The following is a 20893-nucleotide window of genomic DNA, read 5'->3' on the forward strand; positions in this document are numbered from 1 at the left end:
ACCATATTCCAATTTCTACAACCCATTTAAAAACACCTAGATTTTATAAACTGTTAACCTTAATCTGTCACAAATACTTAACTCTAATACACAGTGACTAACAGGTAAAGAGAGAATATTTTAAATTTATGACTGGGTAATTCTTTTCACATATGATGGAATCCGAAACAATACCTCAGTTTTATCTGACAGGGAATTACTGTCACGTTTGCCTCCCCAATGCTTCCTGTTGGGGGTGAGTGGTCTATTCTTCAGCATGACAAAGTCTGATTTCTGAATGGCTGGTAGTGTCAAAGGGCCATTAGTATGCTAAGCCTTTTAGTGGCATGGGATAGCTCCATTCTGCTTTCCTCAATTGTTGCACTTGGGCCACGTGATTAACTGATGATTTCAAGGCAAGCTTTGGAATCTTGATGTCTTCCAGAAATTAATACACCTCCTGGTAATATAATCTATTGACTATTACTGCTCAATTTTTAATGCCTGAAAGGAGGTACAGTCTTAGTGAAACTCTCAAGAAATGAGAAAAGAGAAGACACAGCAAACAAAATGCTAGCTTCATTCATAATTAGGTTTTATGAGTTTAAAAAGACAAGTCTAATCTGTTTGGAGAAACTATTGACAGCTCTTATGCTCTTTATTTTTAAAACTTCTAATAAAAATGATAACAGACTTAGCAATTTTTCAAAATTGATTTGAACTATTAACATTTTATAGTACTTTTTTGTACAGTCAATTCTTTATTGTTCAGCACTATTTTTTATTTCGTAAAAATTTTTTTTATGCTTATTAACTCCAAGCACCTACAGTAAAATGGAAGAAACACAAAACAATCATTCGAAAATTAGAGGAAGTGAACCAGATGATTTCTGATTCTATGCTAACTATTTTGTTACATCTTATACTTACTTTATGTTTACCTGCAAGCCAATAAGTTTGTTGAAATAGCACATTTAGCTCCAAAGAAGATTTGAAAGGTGATACACTTTAGATTAGTTTGCAAACGGTTCCAAAGGAGGAGACTAGATGGCAAAACTGAGCAGTTTCCTGGCCTTGCAGGAATGAAATCTGTATAGTGCATGTTATTTGCTTAGAAAGACATTTCAAGAGTATCAGCCACATATATACTCAAACGCAGAGAGAAAATACCTCCCAAAGTTCAATGCACAATGTTTTTTAGATTACTGAAATTTGAATTATCCACAAATTTGCTTTTATTTCTAACGGGTTAAAAATTAAGAACTGAGCAAATCTTATTACTTCTGTGGCCTAGGTCAGCAGAGACAGGCTGGCTTTTCAGAAAGCCTGTTTCTTTCTTTTTTTGTTTTTCCCCCCACGCACACAGCTAGACCACACATCCCTGCCTCTCTTGCAGTGAGGTGTAATTATGTGAATGAGTTTCAGCTAATAGGATGTATTTAGCTAATAGGATGTGGCTTCACTGCCAGGTCTGGTCCATAAAAGTCTCTTATACATGATCCTTTATGCCCTTTTTCCACCTTCCAGACTCGCTCAGAACACGGTGACTTTGAAAACTTAGGATGAAGAGGACTGAGCTACAAAATAGAAAGAGCCTTGAAACACATTCCAGAAACACTTAAGAGGAGAATCACCAATCAGGAACACCTAGATTGGACTTTATGTGAGTGAAAAAAATATAAATATATATATCATTTTTGAACCATTACACATTTCATATTGAAAGTGAAGAACTGCTGAACATAAGACATTTTATGACATTGGTTTTAGTGGCTGGGCATTAAACAACGAGGAAATGGATACTGCAGGCTGGAAAGATAGAGACTCATGATATCCAGAAGCAAAACGCATGGTAAAGCTGCCTCCAAGGAGAACTTGAAAGAACCACAGAACCTGTAGCATCAGTGGAAGTGACTGGAAAAAATAAGACTGATTGCTTTTAGCAAGCTATCACAAGAGACAAATGTGCTTAGGAAAGAATGGACTGGTTTGCAAACAGAAATAAAGGGGATAAAGAAAGGTTAGAAATGTGGTTCCTCAAAGGACTGGAAAAGTTGACTGCTTTTAAACTTTAGGGAATAGAAGATAACCCTGGGGAAAAAAGACTTTGAGCCACAAAGGGCCATAGGGTGACTGTATGTCCCAGTTTGTCCAGGATAGTCATGGTTTATAACTGTTGCTTCTGCCTAAATATTGATAGTATTAATACAACTTATTCTGAGCCAAATAAACAGATTACAAATGTGGTCTTCCTACCCAAAGTCTAAGTGCCTTTAAGTTAGCTGGCCAGGTAAGAGAAGAGAAAAAGGCATATCATAATATAGTTATCTACTGCTGTGTCACAAACCACCCTAAGCTTGATAGTTTAAAACAACCTTTTATCTACTAATGATTTTTGTGCAATTGAGAAGAAGCTTGGTGAGGACGTCTTGTCTCTGCCCCGCAAGGAATCTCTTAGCTGTATTTACCTGGATCACTATTCACCATAAGGATCAAGGAAGCAAAGAAATAAATGAGGCCTAGCCGGGCACAGTGGCTCACGCCTGTAATCCCAGCACTTTGGGAGGCCAAGGCGGGGGAACACAAAGTCAGGAGACCAAGACCATTCTGACTAACATGGTGAAACCCCGTCTCTACTAAAAATACAAAAAATTAGCCGGGCGTGATGATGGGCACCTTTAGTCCCAGCTACTCGGGAGGCTGAAGCAGGAGAATGGCCTGTACCTGGGAGGCAGAGCTTGCAGCGAGCTGAGATCACACCACTGCACTCCAGCCTGGGCAACAGAGTGAGATCCTGTCTCAAAAAAAAAAAAAAAATGAGGCCTGAGAGCTGTGTCTAAGGACTTTCAGATGTGGTTACTGACACATGGAACTGACTGAAAAGCACATAAATCAGAAATCTACCATGATTCTGAAGGAATTGAATTGTCAATGTAAGGGAGGAGACCACCCCTCATATTGTCTTATGCCCAATTTCTGCCTCCAAAGAAAGAAGAAGTACAAACTAAAAGGCAGAAATGAAATCCACAGGCAGACAGCCCAGTGCCACGCCCTGGGCCTGGTAGTTAAAGATCGACCCCGACCTAACTGGTTATATTATCTATAGATTCCAGGCATTGTATGGAAAAGCATTGTAAAAATCCCTGTCCTGTTCTGTTCCATTCTGATTACCAGTGCATGCAGCCCCTGGTCACATACCCGCTGCTTGCTCAATGGATCACGACCCTCTCAGGCAGACCCCCTTAGAGTTGTGAGCCCTTAAAAGGGACAGGAATTGCTCACTCAGGGAGCTTGGCTCTTGAGACAGGAGTCTTGCTGATGCTCCCGGCCGAATAAACCCCTTCTTTCTTTAACTTGGTGTCTGAGGGGTTTTGCCTGCAGCTCTTCTTGCTACAAATACAATCACAAGCCCGAAGTTGCACACTAGGAGCGAGCAGTAAAGATGGGCCACAACCAAGAGGGACACACTTCGGGTGTATCTGTGGAGGATATAGGACAAGCACATACATCCTAGAGGCCTGGATCTAGGAACCACAGAGAACAATGGATAATGGACTTCCTACCAGAGAAAAGAATAAAGATCTAGTCAAGGTTCAGAACCTTCCTAATGCCTGCCCAGCAAAATTCCAAAATTGCAAAGTTCGGTCGGGCACGGTGGCTCACACCTGTCATCCGAGATGGGTGGATCACCTGAGGCCAGGAATTTAAGACCAGCCTGGCCAACATGGTGAAACCCCATCTCTACTAAAAATACAAAAAAATTAGCTGGGCGTGGTGGCGGGCACCTGTAGTCCCAGCTACTCAGGAGGCTGAGACAGGAGAACAGCGTGAACCCGGGAAGCAGAGCTGGCAGTGAGCCGAGATCAGGCCACTGCACTCTAGCCTGGGCGACAGAGCAAGACTCCATCTCAAAATAAAAAATAAAAATATAAATATAAATATAAATAAATAAATAAATATTGCAAAGACCAATGAGAGCTGGATATCTCTAATTCTTTTCCTTCCTAAATAGATGTGTGTATTGCAATTCCACCACTGTAATTTGAGTGAATATGTGGATGGCAGTGGGGGTTCATAAAACTTGTCCTTTTCTAGATCATGGTAGCCCACAATTTGGCACATCTACATGGACAATGTATGGATGCAGCGTCTGCTTTAAACTTTGGTTTGTTTGTCTTCGGAAGAGGGTGAGTGTTTTCTGTATGTAAGGAGAAAGAAAAAGGATGTTGGGTGATCAGAAGAGCAGGCTGTGGCAGAGGCTTTTATGTGTTAACCAAAGTCCATTTCCTTTTCCTTCAAGGCACCTAGATATGCCATTTTCCCCAGAATTACCTTGCAGTTATGTGTGACTGTATGACTGAATTCTGACTAATGGACTATAAGTAGAAGTGATACATGCTATTTCCAAGTCTCATCCGTAAAAACTTTCCACACTACCTGCATGGTATCTTTTCTCCTTGGCTTATTGAATGGAAAGATCTCCAAAGACCTGGAGAAGGATGGAGCCTAGTTTTCTGGCCTGATAGGGAATACCCTCAACTCTACTGACATGTGAGAGACAATTTTTTTTTTTTTTTTGAGACAGAGTCTCACTCTGCCACCCAGGCTGGAGTGCAGTGGAGCAATCTTGGCTCACTACAAACTCCTCCTCTTGGTTTTAAGCAATGCTCAGGCCGCAGCCTCCTGAGTAGCTGGGGCTACAGGCACACACCACCATGCCTGGCTAGTTTTTGTATTTTTTTTCTTTTTTTTCCCCTTTTTTTATTATTATTATACTTTAAGTTTTAGGGTACATGTACACAACGTGCAGGTCAGTTACATATGTATACATGTGCCATGCTGGTGTGCTGCACCCATAGTTTTTGTATTTTTAGTAGAGAGGCAGTTTTGCCATGTTTGCCAGGCTGGCTTGAACCCCTGGCCTCAAGCGATCCAACTATCTTGGCTTCCCAAAATGCTGGGATTACAGGTGAGAGCCATGACACCTGGCCTCCAGAGAAATAAATTTTTATTGTGATGAGCCACTGAGAATTTAGGTTTATTTATTAAAGCAATTGTTAACTAATACAAGGAAATCAAATGTACCAGAGACGAATGTTACCTGAGTCACAAATTACTATAGGTGTAACGTCAGTCTTATTTATAATAAATAAACCCAATTATGTTCACTGTCAACAAACATTTCAAAGTTTTTATTTTCTTTTAGGGGTTCAAGAGCAATATAAAACCTCTTAGGCAAAAGTTGGAGTATTTACTTGGCACATACACTTTCCTTTAGCATTGGTCTCTTCTGAAGGGATTGGCTTCAGCAGCCATATCTAATCAGTGCCACCGCCAGTCCTGCTGATTGACAGGGATGGAAATTTGAACCAAGATGAACCAATTTGATTCTAGCTCCATAAGATTTTGGTATTGCGAAACTACTATGTAGGAATTGAGCAAAACTAAGTCATTTTAATGGCAGGATCCTAGTGTGAATTCCATAAGCTTCTGCTGATCAATGGGTAAAATATATGACCAAGATTTGTTTTGAAATACTCCAGGAAAAAAAAAGTTTGAAGAAGATATGTGTATATGTATGTGTGTGTTAATTAAAAAAAATAAAAACAGTATAATTAATACCCATATATTCATCAAAAGCTTCAATAATTATCAACATTTGCCACTCTTGTTTCTTATTTGTACACACACACACACACACACACACACACATGTTCTTTGTTTTTAAAGAAGTGTATCTCTCATATGGTTAAAAATTCATATACTGGATTCTGATGGACTGGGTTTCATATCTTGTCTTTCTTGCTTTCTGGAAGTATCCAGCTTGGGTGAGTCATTTTATCTTTTGTGCAGTTCAATATTCTCATTTGCAACACAAAGAAAATATTTATACTTACATTTTAGAGATGATTAAAGATTAAATGAAATGTGTAAAGCCCTTACTATGTTATTCAAAATTAAAATAGAATAAAATATTTAAATCCCTGAGTATATTATTAAAGATCAGATAAAATATGTAAAGCCCTTAGTATGTCCAGGGTGTAGTAGGTATATAATATGTGTTTTTTAAAAAAATAGTGCTGGTCGGGCACAGTGGCTCACACCTGTAAATCTAGCACTTTGAGAGGCCGAGGCGGGCAGATCACTTGAGGTCAGGAGTTCGAGACCAACCTGGCCAACATGGTGAAACCCCATCTCTACCAAAAATACAAAAACTAGCTGGGCATGGTGGCACATCCTTGCAATCCCAGCTACTCGGGAGGCTGAGGCAGGAGAATCACTTGAACCCGGGAGGCAGAGGTTTCAGTGAACCAAGATCATGCCACTACACTCCCACCCGGGTGACAGAGCAAGACTCTGTCTCAAAAAAAAAAAAAAAAAAAAAATAGTGCCATGGAGGAAGTTTATATAATATATAGTGATGGCAAAAAGAAAAGACTGATGGATACTTCTTGGATGGTGGGAGTGGGGACATTAAATGAAAGAGCAACTGTTAACCTAGGTCTTTAAGATTGCATTGGAATTTTCTAAAAAAATAAGATTGCATAGAGGATATCCAAGAGAGAAAAGTGATGGCATTTGGGGCACATACAAGGATGCAGTGAACATTTATAATTTTTTTGACTGCCCTGCATGTAAATCTCATTTGTATGTTTGGGAAATTACCATCTTATGGATATTGACAAGAGGTGGAGACTGCCTCTTACCAAGAAACCTGAAAACGACACATCCCCTTTCCCATCTCCTATGCAGCTAAGATATAAGCATGTGACCCAGATTCAGGCATTGAGATATATTTGCCTTGGATTTTGGAGAGGGAGCCACTGGGCACCCAGGGCAGTGAAGGATCCATTATGGAGATAGGTGGCAGTAGTGGTGGCAGCAGGCATAGTTTTCATGGACAGCAATGGTCTTGGTTCCAGAAATGGGGTCTAGGAAGCTGTGCATCCTGTATTTAACACAATACTAGAGTCCTCACTGGACTACTTTTTGTGGCATAATTTGGCTTTGGTCCTGCTTTCTGCCTAGGTCATTTATTATTGCCCTTTTAAAATTTAGCTCAGTTCTTCAGACCTCTTGTGATTCGATTTCCTACTCAGTATGTTTTCAGTAACTTCCTTTACTGATGCTCCACTGACTGAGCTATTTGGGATCTTCGATAACTTCCTTTCTATAACCACAGTAGTTTTTTGTTGCTTACAACTACGAGCCCTGGTAGATAAGAAAGTGGAGCAGGGTAAGGGGTTTGGTAGTAAGTGGTAGGTGTGAAGATTGAGAGCTTACAATTTTGGATAAGGTGGTATGTTGGATTTCTGCCAGTTTGCTATCAGATTTCTTCCCTGCCTTTCCTTGCTCTGCCATTTATAAGATACCATTTCCCCTGGGTTCTCTGGACTTCTGGCTTCTAGTTGCATTAGCTAATGGGAAGCACCAGCAGACTGGAGAGTAAGTTGTGGGTACTTATCCTTCCTCCCCCGCTTGGGGTGGGGTTATCCTTGGCAGTGGTTGCATTGTTTTCCCCATGATTTTATTTCCTGTTAGACAGCATTTCCTTCCCTGATCCCAGCTCCTGCTAAATAGCCCTTGCTGTGGTTTCGAATCCCATTGGCTACCCCAGCTTTAGAGCTCTGGTAACACCAGTTTTCCCTGTGGTGTATTAGCTCTTAGGGGTGATAGCAGATGTTGCTGATTCTAATATCTGAGTTGCCTCATGAGCTTCCTTGTTTAGTTCCTCAGAAATGCCATCACCTGTGTAAACAATTCCCCTAAATTAGATGTCCTCTGAAATATCTAAAGCAGTTTCTGTTTTCCTTACAAGACATTGACTGATATATACGTCAAGGAAAGCCTCACTGAAAAGGTGACATTTGATCAAAGACTTAAAGAATGGAGGGTGTTAGCCATGTTGATATGGGGGAAGTGTATTCTAGGCAGAGGGAACAATCCATGCAAAGGCCCTAACCTGAAAACCTGCCTGGCATGTTTAAGAAAACAACAGAGAGAGGAAGAAAAAAGTAATAGCAGATGTAAAAGATCAACTCTGATGCTAGGACCCACTGGAGGGTACTGAGCAAGGGAGTGAAATGAATTGCCTTATATTTTTAAAAAGACTACTGTGGCAGCTGTATTGAGAATATGCTATAAGTGGGTAAGGATGAATGCAGGGAGACATATTAAAAGATTTGCAGCATTCCAGGCAAGAGATGATAGTAGCATGGACCTGTGTGCTAGTAATAGAGGTAGTGAGAAGTGGTCATATTATAGTTTTACTTTGAAGGTAGAGTAAAATAAATAATAAGTGTGTAGTGATGTCTCATCATGGTCTTAACTTATATTCCTGTAATGGCTAATAATGTTGAAAACCTTTTCATGTGCCTATATGCCACCTGTATATTCTATTCAGTTAAATGTCTTCATATCTTTTGCCCAGTTTCTAAATGGCAATATTTGATTTTTTTTTCCTGTTACATTTTTAGAGTTTTTTTTATATATTCCAGATACAAGTTTTATCAATATGTAGTTCACAAATATTTTCTTCCATCTGTAGTTTCTCTTTTCATCCTCTTAACAGGATCTGTAGCAGAACAAATGTTTTTAATTTTGATGACGTCTAGTTTTTATTTATTTATTTATTTAGAGACAGAGTTTCACTCTGTTGCACAGGCTGGAGTGCAGTGGTGCGATTTCAGCTCACTGCAACCTCTGTCTCCTGGGTTCAAGCTATTATTCTCCTGCCTCAGCCTCCCAAGTAGCTAGGATTACAGGTGTGTGCCACCACACCCAGCTAATTTTTGTATTTTTAGTAGAGACCGGGTTTTCACCATGTTGGCCAGGCTGGTCTCAAACTCTCGACCTCAGGTGATCTGCCCACCTCATCCTCCCAAAATGTTGGGATTACAGGTGTGAGCCGCTGTACCCAGCTATATGCTTTTGGTATGAGGTTGAAGAACTATTCACCAACCCTATGTCCTAAAGATTTTCTCTTATTTTCTTCTAAAGGGCAGACTTACTGGAAAGATCTTATACAGGTGGTTCAGGATGGGATGACATCTAGTGCACAAGTGGAGGGATTAGCTTTAGATAGAGGCATGGATAATTTATCTATGATAATAGGAGGGAAGGTAGAGTATGTGAGTGCAGCTGCTGGTAAGTGATAAGGTAGTGAGCGTCTGAAGAAGTCTTCTTTTGATTGCTCCACTTTTCTCAGTCACGTAGGAAAGTCATTGCAAGAATTGAGAACTGGAGAGATTCGAGGAGAGAAAACAAGGTATGAAAGATCCACATAATAAAGTGAGAAAATTAATGGGATAAGAATGCAAAGTTGTTTAATATAATTGCCAAGTAGCAATGTGGCCAGCTTGAAGTTTATGGTCAAGTGAGACAAATCAGTATGGTTTGATACTTTTCTCCAGTCCTGTTCACTTGTATGGGTGCAGGTGCAGAATAGAGAGAGTTGGATTTAATTTAGATGGCAGTTTTGCTGAGTACAAAAAAAAAAAAATGAGAAACAGACAGGAGAGTCATGAGTAGAAGCATAACAGTTGGCCATAGAATTTAACCTGGGTAAGAGAAGAGGGTCCTCATCAAAGGAGTGGAGAACAGGAAAATGGTGGTAGGATCAATAGATTGGCATTTCTTATGGAATCAAATGATGATTAGAGATCCAGGCTTGTTCCACATCATTATTCTTTCATCATTAAGTATAGATATTGTCCTCACGATCTGAGTTTTCACACTTAGCTCCAGGCAGCAGGATAAAAGAAGTAAAAGGAGAGGAAAAGAAGTGTGACTCTTATCTGTATTTAAAGGAGGTTTCCCAGAAGTTGTCACATGATACTGCCCCCTTGTATTTCAGTGGCCAGAACCTAGTCACATGGCTACTCCTAGCAATAAAGAGGCTGAAAAATAAAGTCTTTATTCCAGAAACCAGTAAAAAAATAAAATAACAAGTTCCATTACCACAAAAAAGGGGAAGAAATATATTGGGGCAGACAATTACTATATTTCTTTGATTCTAAGATGTGCATTTTCCCACAGTTTACCTCTCTGAAATCAAGACATATAATTAGTACTATGTCATGGTTCAATTGCTGCATTGTTTTCTTTCTTAATAGTACAGAAAATAATGGTGCCTTTTACAGTCGATGACATGTATTAGAAGAAAGATGATAGTACATATCTTGCCAAGGCAGAGATACTGAGGGGAAGAACAGATTTTCTTGGGGCAAGAGAAAGGGGAGAAATAGAATTAGTTTGGTTTTCTATATGTTAAGTTTGAGAATGACCTATATGCAGTTGAAAATTTAGGGCTGAAACTCCAGCGGGTGATGAAGTATGTTCTGAAATTTATGTGGGAAAATTCCTTGAGTTCTTAAGAATGTGATTATTTGTACCTCTTGTTTTCCAAAAATAATTTCAAGTGACAGATCTTCACTATAGGTAGAAATTCTTTCATTTGTTGCCAAAGCCTCAGCTGCACTGCTAGATGTCATGATAATTTTATAAGATGATAAGGTATTAAGTTTTTCAAATAAATTAGCAGTAAAAAATGAGATGTGATAAAAAAATTAGTTTGTAGCCAATAAAGTGATGGTGGAATTTTGTCATGTCTATAGTGATTGTATGTGAAACTTCTGATAGAAATGTCTGGTTTTAATTTATTTTTTTCTGGATGCTGTACTAAAGACCCATGTGCAAGGGGGAAAATTAAAAACAGACAACTTCGGATCCACTGTAGCTTTCACATGCCATCAGAAAGTCTAAGATAAATGTTTCTTTTGGCCATCATGGATGAAGTGCAAGCAAAAAGTAAAGTCAATTTACATTTTAATACTCCTATTTGAAATAATAAAATGGTATTTGGACATAGGCATTTTACTATGCTTACTGATAGAATGTATAGTTTGATTGAAGATGTAAAAAAAATGCACACAGCAAATTATTTCTGTTCCACTCTCAGGTCTATATCCTTATTTGAAATGTAAGAAAAAAGGAAATGAAAGAGGTTATTACATTTTTTTAATGCAAGCCCAGTAAAAGGTAAATTTATGTTTCCGGATCTCTTGCCAGCAACGTGGAGCTCCTGTCCCCAATATCTCACCAAGTTCTTCAGGAAATGGCAACTGATCAAAGATGAAATTTTAGAAACCAATAAGATCTGTAGACCCAAGAGAGCAATCACATTAATTTGTATGAGCTTTTCCTAAGCAAAATAGCAAATAGAGATAGCACTGTTTTTTTTTCATTTTTTGACATTTTAAAAGTTCCAGTTAGTTTCATTCACTTATTCCATACATCCTTTGGAGCCTGCTAGGCTAGATACTGGGAAAATGATAATCAAAATCAGATATGATCCTTGTCTTCAGATAACTTACTTTACATTGTAGAGAAAGTGACAATGATAGTGTACTAAAACTGAGGCACGAGAGGTGCTATGAAGAAGGAAGATGTGATGCTAGGACAGTCTACAGAAAGAGTTGACATAAAGGGAAGTCAGAGAAGTACTTTTCACGTAAGAGCACAGGAAAAGATGTTTTTGGATGCAGAATATCTAACTAATGGAGGTTTAAACAATTAAGTCATTTATTACCTCATGTAACAGCAAGTTTGGAGGTATTTTCATCAGGTTTGGTTTAGAAGTTGGTTCAGGATTGGCTCAATGATGTCAACTAAGCCCTAGGCTCTTTTCCTCTCTCTATTCCTCCACCCCTTCTTGTTAGCTAAGCTCTTATGCTTGTCCCCTCTAGTTCAGAAGATGCCACAATTCTAGGCATTATGTCCTCATATAACTGCATTCAGAAGCAGGAAAAGAGGTATTTCTTCTTGTATGTCTTTTTTTTTTTTTTTTCAGAAGTCTTTTTTCTCAAAAGGGATTTCAGATCCTGTTGGCTTTGGACATGTTCATGTGCTAGCTGCAGGAGCTAATGGGAAAGCCAACATACAGCAACTTTAGTCGCTATCATAGGAGTCAGGCTCTGTCAACAAGGATGGAGGAGGTGAAAAATGCCTGTAAGACGTAGTTTCTACCATGGGGAGTGACTCTGAAGGATGTGACTCACAGCTGTGATCTGAAGGGCAAGGAGGATGACTAGAGAAAAGGCAAAGAAGTGGACTCTAGTAGTTAACATCTTCTGGGGCAGCACATTGAAATAACAAAATGGCACTTGGACCTAGACATTCTATTAAGCTTAATGGTACAGCCTGTGGTATAGGTGAAATAGTATAAATAAATAAATGAACATATCAAGTTATTTCTGTTCCATTCTAACACCTATATCCTGTATATAAGGTCAGAAAGGACCTCAGGAATGGGCAGCTGAGGGAATCCAGCAGAAAATGAAGGGAATCAAAGATTCCACTAGGGTGCTGGCAATGCTGATGTTGGATTATGGGCTGTACGAAAGACAAAGAGACTAGAGACTGGTGGCTTTCCTGGGGAATTCAGATCCATGGAAGTTGGGGACTAGAACAGGTGGTAGGTGGAGAGGTTGAGCTTTGGTTGGTAGGGCCAGTAACACGGCTATAGGAAGTTGCTCTTATGAACACTGGGACACATCCCATTACTCCTTGACATAGAAAATCTTTATTAAAATTCACCCAGACACCAAAGCCACCCTTGGGCTTAAAATTTCTCTCTGAAATAGAGAACCCAGAAATAGCCACACACAAGTATGGCCAACTGATATTTTGACAAAGGTGCAAAAGGGACTCCAGGGAAGAAGGATAAACTTTTCAATAAGTAGTGCTAGAGCAATTGGATAGCCATAAGCAAAAACCTGAACCTAAACCTCACACCTATTAATGGAAAACTTAACTCACAAAAATTACATAGACTTAAATGTAAAAGGCAAAACTAAAACAACCTTTGAAAGAAAACAAGATAAAATCTTTAGGATATAGGATTAGAGAATAGTTCTTAGACATGACAGCAAAAGCACAATCCATAAATTTAAAAAATGAGTAAACTGGACTTCATCAAAATTAAAAATATTTGTTCTGTGGCAGATCTTGTTAAGAGAATGAAAATACAAACTACAGATTGAAGAAAATATTTGTGAATCATGCATCTGACAAAAGACACATCTAATATATGAAGAACTCTCAAAATGTACAGGTAAAAAACCAAATAATGCTAATTAGAAAATGGGCAAAAGACATAAGACATTTAACTGAATGGAATATGCAGATGGCAGATAAAAACATGAAAAGATATTCAACATTATTAGCCATCAGGGGAATAAATGTAAAACTGTGATGAGGTATTACTACACATTTATTATGTACTTTAGCTCAGCTAAAACAAAAATAGCAATAATAGAAAATGCTAGTGAGGATATGGAGAAACTGGATCTCTCATACATTGCTGGAGGGAATGTAAAATGTTACAGTTACTCTGGAAAACAGTTTTTAATTTCTTTAAAAAATGAAACATACATGTATCATGTGACCTGGCAATTGCACTCCTGGGCATTTATCTCAGAGAAATGAAGATTTTTGTCCACATAAAAACCTGTATTCAATTGTTTGCAGCAGTTTTATTTGTAATGGCCCCAAATGGGAAACAATCAAAATGTTCTGCAATAGGTGAATGGTTAAACAAATTGTGGTACATCCATGTCATGAAATATTACTCAGCAATAAAAAAGGAATGAACTATTGATAAACACAACAACTTGGATGGGTCTCAAGTGCATTATGCCAAGTGAAACAAGCCAATCTTAGAAGGTCACATACTGCATGAGTCCATTTATATAACATCTCAAAATGTCAAAATTATAAAAACAGAAATAGAGATCACTAGGGTTAGGAGGGCAGGTGTTACTAAAAAGGTTAGCACCAGGGAGATCTCTGTGAGGGTGGAATAGTTCTGTATCTTGATCATGGTGGTCGTCACACAAAATATGTAGTAGAATGACATAGGACTACACAAATACTTTATATCAATGCCAGTTTCCTGGCTTTGATACTGTACTACAGTTATACGAGATGTAATCACTGGGAGAAACAGGTACACAAGACATCTCTGTACTATCTTTGCAACTTCATGTGAATCTATAACTGTTTCAAAATGAAAAGTTTAAAATAAAATTTTCTCTGAGGCATCTCTCCCTTGCCTTCCTTCATCCTGTGCATTTCTCTTTCCCCGAGTATGACTTTTTCTCTCTTTCTTTCCCCCTTTCCCTTATGTACTGAGTTTTCCTTTAACGGTCCATAATGCCAAACTAAGTCATTCCCCATCCTCCTATTGTTCCTATTTATTTAATGAAAGTTATGTTCTCATGTGCTTAATTTTAAAAGCAGGAAAGTACTAACTCTTTGAACAAATTTCTTAAAAAACAAAAACCAAAACTAACCTGCTTTTTATTTTGTATAATTCAGTTAGTCATTATTCTTTAAGGTCAGAAGTCCACAATACAAACATGTTTCCAACACTTGTATTGGAAGATAATTTTTCTTTTATATGCATGGGGCATTAATATCATTCTTCATGTCTGTGGATTATGAACACACACACATTCGGGATTTACTGGTGAAACAGTGACATCAAATATTATGTTCTATTGATTCTTCATATAAATCTACATGTCAAAAAATAATCCTTTGCCAGATCACGTATCCAGATTTTTCGTTTGGAAAATATGAACATTACTACTACCGAATATCAAACTGAATATAGCCCTGTCCTGAGGGCTTGCAAAGTGAATCTGGCAATACTTTGGAAAAGTACTACTTTAGGTTCTCAAGGACCCAAAGAACTCTCCAGCTTTTCCAGTGGGTTCAGCCCCAAATATCCTAATTTCTTCAATAAATTACGAGTTGCAGGTGTTTAAATATGCAAGTATCTTTTGGTCTTTTCATTATCATTGTAAAACACCAGTCCTAACAAGCAGTAAAGATTACACTTTATGGTGGCAATATTTACATTTAATGCACTTCTGCATTTCTTCCCACACATTTTTCTTCTTAATTCTTTAAACTAAACGTTTCCCCTCTTTTTTTAAGCCCCAGTATTCAAAAGAAAATAAAATCCCACAGAATTTCGCAATATTGCGATTGCACTGGCTTGAGAACGAAGGAAGTTAGTCCCTTGCGGTGATCCGTCCTTTCATCCTGGCGTTTGCCTGCAGCAAGATGGCGGCGGTCTCAATGTCAGTGGCACTGAGGCAGACGTTGTGGCGGAGAAGGGCAGTGGCTGTAGCTGCCCTTTCCGTTTCCAGGGTTCCTACCAGGTAATAGAATTGTCACACTTTTCTTCAAGCTTCTTGGGTCCCTCCATTTTTGCGGAGTCTCTGCTGGCTGAGTTCCGGAGGAGGCCTCGGGGAAGGCGTCCTCTGTTGACCCTTTTCTCGGGAGAGGTCGGGCGGACTAGGGACTGTCTGCTATCAATGGGCGTTGGCCAGGCGAGTGAGGGCGTGAGTGCGAGGCCGGGGAGGAGGACCTGTGGTTTTCTGGAAGCTTTTGGCTTGTCGCTAAGGGAGAGGGTCTGTGGGGAGGTTTTGCCTCCGGAGCTGCAAGCTGAACCTTAGCCCTCAGAGAAGGGGAGGAGTCTCACTGATTTCTGTTTCCACTTTCTGCATCCCTTCCATTTGTCACCTGTTTGCCCACCACTCCAGTCCTTACAGAAGGGTTAAATCACTGTATCCCTTCCATGGTTTTAAGTGGTTTTAATTTGGTTTCTGCATAGGAAGATTGTTTATTTATCAGTCTGCTTGGGAGGAAAACTTGTTTGGAATTCAGTGTTAGTAAAAATATCACTGCTAGTAATATTGGAAGGTAATTTTTAAAAGGCTGGTGGTAATGCCCGGAGGTTTTCTAGGGATTTTGTTAAAGCCTCACAGTAATTCAGGGATTGAATTGAGTTGTTGAGGGCTCTTTGCGTCCTTGAGAACCTAAAGTAGTAGTTTTCCAAAGTATTGTCAGATTCAGTTGTCAGTTGGTTGAGTTGTTACTGTTTTTCCTTGAAGCATTTTTGTGATGATTTTTTTTTCGGCTGTATTAACCTTCCATTTTCTATTTTTCAGAATTTCCCGGAGTTTTTTAAATTATAGTACTAATACTATACATACATACACACACGTATTAGAACAAAGATTGGAAAGACTGGATGGAGAGATTTGAAGGGGGTAGGAGGGGGATGCAAGTGGTTAAAAGTTGAAAAGAAGGTCTAGTAGAATGCTAATTGATTTACTGTTAAATAAATATAAATGGAATGCAGAGAATTAGGATGAGTTAATTCGGAAGAATTTTTAAGGATGAGTTTTATTAAGGTTTAAATATAGTGGGTGTTGGGTGGGAAAGAAGAGAGTGTCCCAGTAGGGGCCGTGGCTTATGAAAAGGCTTGAAAGCATTAGTTAAACGATTACTAAATACATAGAATAGAGTCACTCAAAAGTAAGGGTGCTAAGATTGGGGAAAGGCAAATGGTGTTTGTAATTAAGTGTTCCATATATGGAAAGTATTTTTCTTTTTTCTTTCTCTTTTTTTTTTTGAGATACATTCTCTCTCTGACGCCCAGGCTGGAGTGCAATGGCGAGATCTTGGTTCAATGCAACCTCCACCTCCCGGGTTTAAGCAGTTCTCCTGCCGCAGCCTCCTGAATAGCTGGGATTACAGGCGCGCACCACCACACCTGGCTAATTTTTGTATTTTTAGTAGAGACGGGGTTTCACCATGTTGGTCAGGCTGGGTTAAGTATTTTTCTAAGGTAAAATACTTCACTGGTTAACTTAGAGTTAATATAGCGGTGACCAAGATTAGCCCTACCCCCCGTACACGTTATAGGGATTAATTGTGCATTCCCAGATAATAATGTACTCATGGTAGCCCCAGAACTGAAAACAAGTTTGAAGGGAGCACTGGTTTATGGCTAATCAAAACATGGCGGTAATTTTAAGTCACAGCCATTTTGTCAGCAATTACAGTAATTGAAGTTGAGATTAGATTTTTGAAACTCTGATGATAATTGTTACTACATATCCAAACTTAAGAGTTTTTGCCTGCAAATGTAAGAGATTTGAAAATAAATCATTCAATCTTGAAAAAAAATCTTAACGCCAGGGAAGACATTTTTTAAATACAAATTAACACATTTATTTGTTTTCTGTGCCACATTTTTACCCCAAGAGCTTGTCATGTTCATCTTAATTTGAGGGAAATTTATAGACCCTCTCCCTTACATATTGTTTGTTCTTCGTCCTTAAGCATTCTTTTTCCATTATGATTTGATAGTAATGAGGATCTGAAAAAGGTGAGTAGAAAGAACCAATTAATGGGAAAATCTACATCTAAAATTCATTTTATTGTAATGCTTAGAAGACATTCTCAAATCATGTAACATTTCAGATCATTTGAGAAGAATATGGGAAGTGGAATCAGTAAGGTAAGGAGTGGAGTAGGGAACTGAAGAAAAGGAAGGGCCAGTGCGGTGGCTCACGCCTGTAATCCCAGCACTTTGGGAGGCCGAGGCGGGCAGATCACAAGGTCAGGAGATCGAGACCATCCTGGCCAACACGGTGAAACCCCGTCCGTACTAAAAATACAAAAAATTAGCCAGGCATGGCGGCGTGCGCCTGTAGTCCCAGCTACTCGGGAGGCTGAGGCAGGAGGATGGCGTGAACCCGGGAGGCGGAGCTTGCAGTGAGTCAAGATCGCGCCACTGCACTCCAGCCTGGGCCACAGAACCAGACTCTGTCTCAAAAAAACAAAAAAAAAAAAAAAGGAAGGATGCTGTTAGCTGCTACATTAACATATGAATTCAATTATAGTATATCAGTAAAAAGCGAAACAAAGAATGCAACAACATATACACACAAGAGAGAAAAAATTAAGTAATGTGGGTGATTGAGCTGATCTAGTTACTCACTGAGTTTGTGCTGTAGTGTTGGTCTCAGTTTCCATGTGCTTCTCATTTCCCTGTACTGAATGTGAGGAGGCAAAAAAAAGGGGTTAAATTGTCTACATTTTTTATTTTGAGATGTAGTTTTGCTCTTGTCACCCACTCTAGAGTGCAATGGCGCAGTCTCAGCTCACTGCAACCTCTGCCTCCCGGGTTCAAGCGATTCTCCTGCCCCAGCCTCCAGAGTAGCTGGGATTACAGGTGCCTGCCACCACACCCAGCTAATTTTTTTATTTTTAGTAGAGACGGAGTTTCACCGTGTTAGCCAGGCTGGTCTCGAACTCCTAACCACACGTGATCCACCCACCCCGGCCTCCCAAAGTGCTGGGATGACAGGCGTGAGCCGCCGTGCCCGTCCCTAAATTGTCTACACTTATCCTTACTTTCCCTGACTTTCCTAAGGGATTTTCCAGAGTAAATTTAACTATTCTAAATGCATTTATCAGCCAGATGATACTTAAGATATTTGATGCAGTGATGTTATTATTTATTCACTTATTTAAGTGTGTTCATGTATACTTATCTCACCTCAGTATTTACTAGGTCTTGTGTTTTCCTCAAACAAGTCCTTAGGATGTTAAATCACCCAGAGGGTTTTAATTAATACTGGTGGGGACTGAGTGTATGGGACCTATTTGTGAGGCCTCTTTTATGCCCTGATCTGTGGCTTTATTCTGTTGCTGTATTTCGTTCTTCAGCATTACATAAGCTAGCATGAAATTGAGTCTTCAATTCGATGGGGAATTGAATTTGAACCTTCCAAATAGTAAGCGGTCCTTAAGGTTGACAAGAATTCTGTTTGTTAACACCTTGCTGGGAAATAGGCTAAGCTGAAATTTAGGACACTTAAGACCAATAGGTTCACTTCTACTTCAGATAAACTAAATAAATTCCTCTCCTAGGGGCAGCTATTTTTGCTATCTTTGTAACACATCCAAGCCAAAGTTTGAGAGCTTGAAAGGTTTCTAATATGTTTTCTGATAGGTTTATTTGTTTTGTTTCTTTTCCTCTTCCCAAATGCCCATACTTAGTTTTCATCAGTAGCAGACATCTTCGTTGAATTTTTGTTAGGAAAATAATTATTATATTTTGAGACAGTCTCATTCTGTTGCTCAGGCTGGAGTGCAGTGGCGCAATCTTGGCTCATGCAACCTCCACCCTCTGGGCTCAGGTGATCCTCCTGCCTTAGCCTTCACAAGCAGCTGGGACTGTAGGTGTGCTTGCCACCACACCCAGCTAATTTTTGTATTTTCAGTACAGACGGGGTTTCACACTGGTCTTGAACACCTGACCCCAAGTGATCCGCGTGCCTTGGCCTCCCAAAGTGTTAGGATTACAGGCATGAGCCACCGTATCCAGCCGGAAAATTAAATATTTCAATATGTAATGTCGGCATATAGTAAGCCTTCCCTAGATAAATGGTAATTTTATTATTGGTTTGAATGGCCTGAATATTTTTCATTTCTTTAATCTTGGTTATAAGTATTGTGACAGATTGTGTTATTGTTTAAAGTATTCACTACCATTATCTGTAACAGGATTACATATCCAAAAAACACTGGCCAAATGACTTGCTTTATCCAGTGAAATGTTAGTGGAAATGATATACCATGTCAAACAGCAGCTTTGAGAGCTGTCCTGTTTTGTCATACTCTTTTTCCCTCTGATGTGAGGTAGGTGTACTCCAGGTGGGGTCTGCTGTTTTAGCTCACATCTTGGATTGTAGACTACATAGTGCAAAGCAGAAACTGATTCTTGTTGCAAGATTTTATAAAATATAAATTGAGTGAAAAATAAACCTTTGCTGTAAGCCACAAAGGTGTTTGGATTGGTTACCTCAGCATAACAACCTATACTGACTCTATTTTATATACACTCATATTTGCTAGTGAGCAGGTTTTAGCACATGGACCAATATATCAGCAGTGAGGTCGCAAGCTTTTTGAGGACACGACCACATTTTTATTTATTTATGTGTACTTCATGGCATCTAGTGTAATGGCTTGCATGTAGCAGGTAAATGCTTGTCTTGTAGATGAATAAATACATATTTAGAGATGAGTGACTGTGAGGAAAAGCAGGGAGCATTACGCAGTGTTTCTTTTAATAGCCTCATCAGTGATAGCCAGGTAGGCACTAACCTATATAAGTATGAAGATAAACTATCTACAACACATATTCTAATTATTTGCAGTGGTCTGAGTGTAGGATATTCACCTAGAACTCTGTTAACTTTTGGATTGAAGTTGTCTTATGAATAGATTTTGTATTCATACACTTTGACAAGTGTTCAGACACTTCTTTTGTATTCAGATTTAAAAATGCAAGAGGAAATGAATGTTTGGGAAAAGGTACCCTTGGAACATGAGAACTTTTTTGGATTAAGAGTAACTATGCGAAGTTTTAAAAAGTTAGTAATACGGCCGGGTGCGGTGGCTCACGCCTGTAATCCCAGCATTTTGGGAGGCCGAGGCATGTGGATCATGAGGTCAGGAGTTCGAGACCAGTCTGGCCAACATGGTGAAACCCCATCTCTACTAAAAAATACAATAATTAGCCGGGTGTGGTGGTGGGTGCCTGTAATCCCAGCTACTCGGGAGGCTGAGGCAGGAGAATCGCTTGAAACTGGGAGGCGGAGGTTGCAGTGAGCTTAGATCGCACCACTGTACTCTAGCCTGGGTGACAGGATAAGACTCCAAAAAAAAAGTTAATACACGGAACTTAATGGAGAAAGATGGAGCAACTTGGTTCCTGTATAATACTTGCTAGAAGAGATCTGTTTGGGGTGAGGTATACATAGAATTTAGTCAGAATACATATTGTCTGTACTGAATACAAACAATTTCAAATGGAAGAGCTTCTAAAACATGTCCCTTGGTAGAAGTTGAGAATCGTTTATTCCGAGCAAAATTAATTCCACGTAACACTTGTTTTTAATTTACTGTGTATCAGCTACTGTGCCAAGGATTTCAGCTGTATTATCTCATGTGTTTCCCACAGTAATCCTATCAACTCAGG

At 39.2% G+C, this 20893-nt stretch overlaps 1 protein-coding gene across 3 annotated transcripts in view; it reads left to right on the forward strand.

The window, feature by feature from the left end:
• Positions 1-15063: 15063 nt before the first annotated feature.
• The window catches only part of NDUFS4 (NADH:ubiquinone oxidoreductase subunit S4), a 122203-nt gene continuing 116373 nt past the window's right edge, over positions 15064-20893 (forward strand). For 2 of the 3 annotated variants that reach the window (XM_054555049.2, XM_024246653.3), the window contains exon 1: positions 15064-15209. In XM_054555049.2, coding sequence (XP_054411024.1) covers positions 15112-15209 — 98 coding nt within the window. In that variant the 5' untranslated portion in view covers positions 15064-15111. The remainder of the gene's footprint in view (positions 15210-20893) is intronic. The other variant, NM_001131938.1, reaches the window with a different exon arrangement.

This window comes from Pongo abelii, chromosome 4, assembly GCF_028885655.2.
Source record: "Pongo abelii isolate AG06213 chromosome 4, NHGRI_mPonAbe1-v2.0_pri, whole genome shotgun sequence".
Taxonomy (NCBI): domain Eukaryota; kingdom Metazoa; phylum Chordata; class Mammalia; order Primates; family Hominidae; genus Pongo; species Pongo abelii.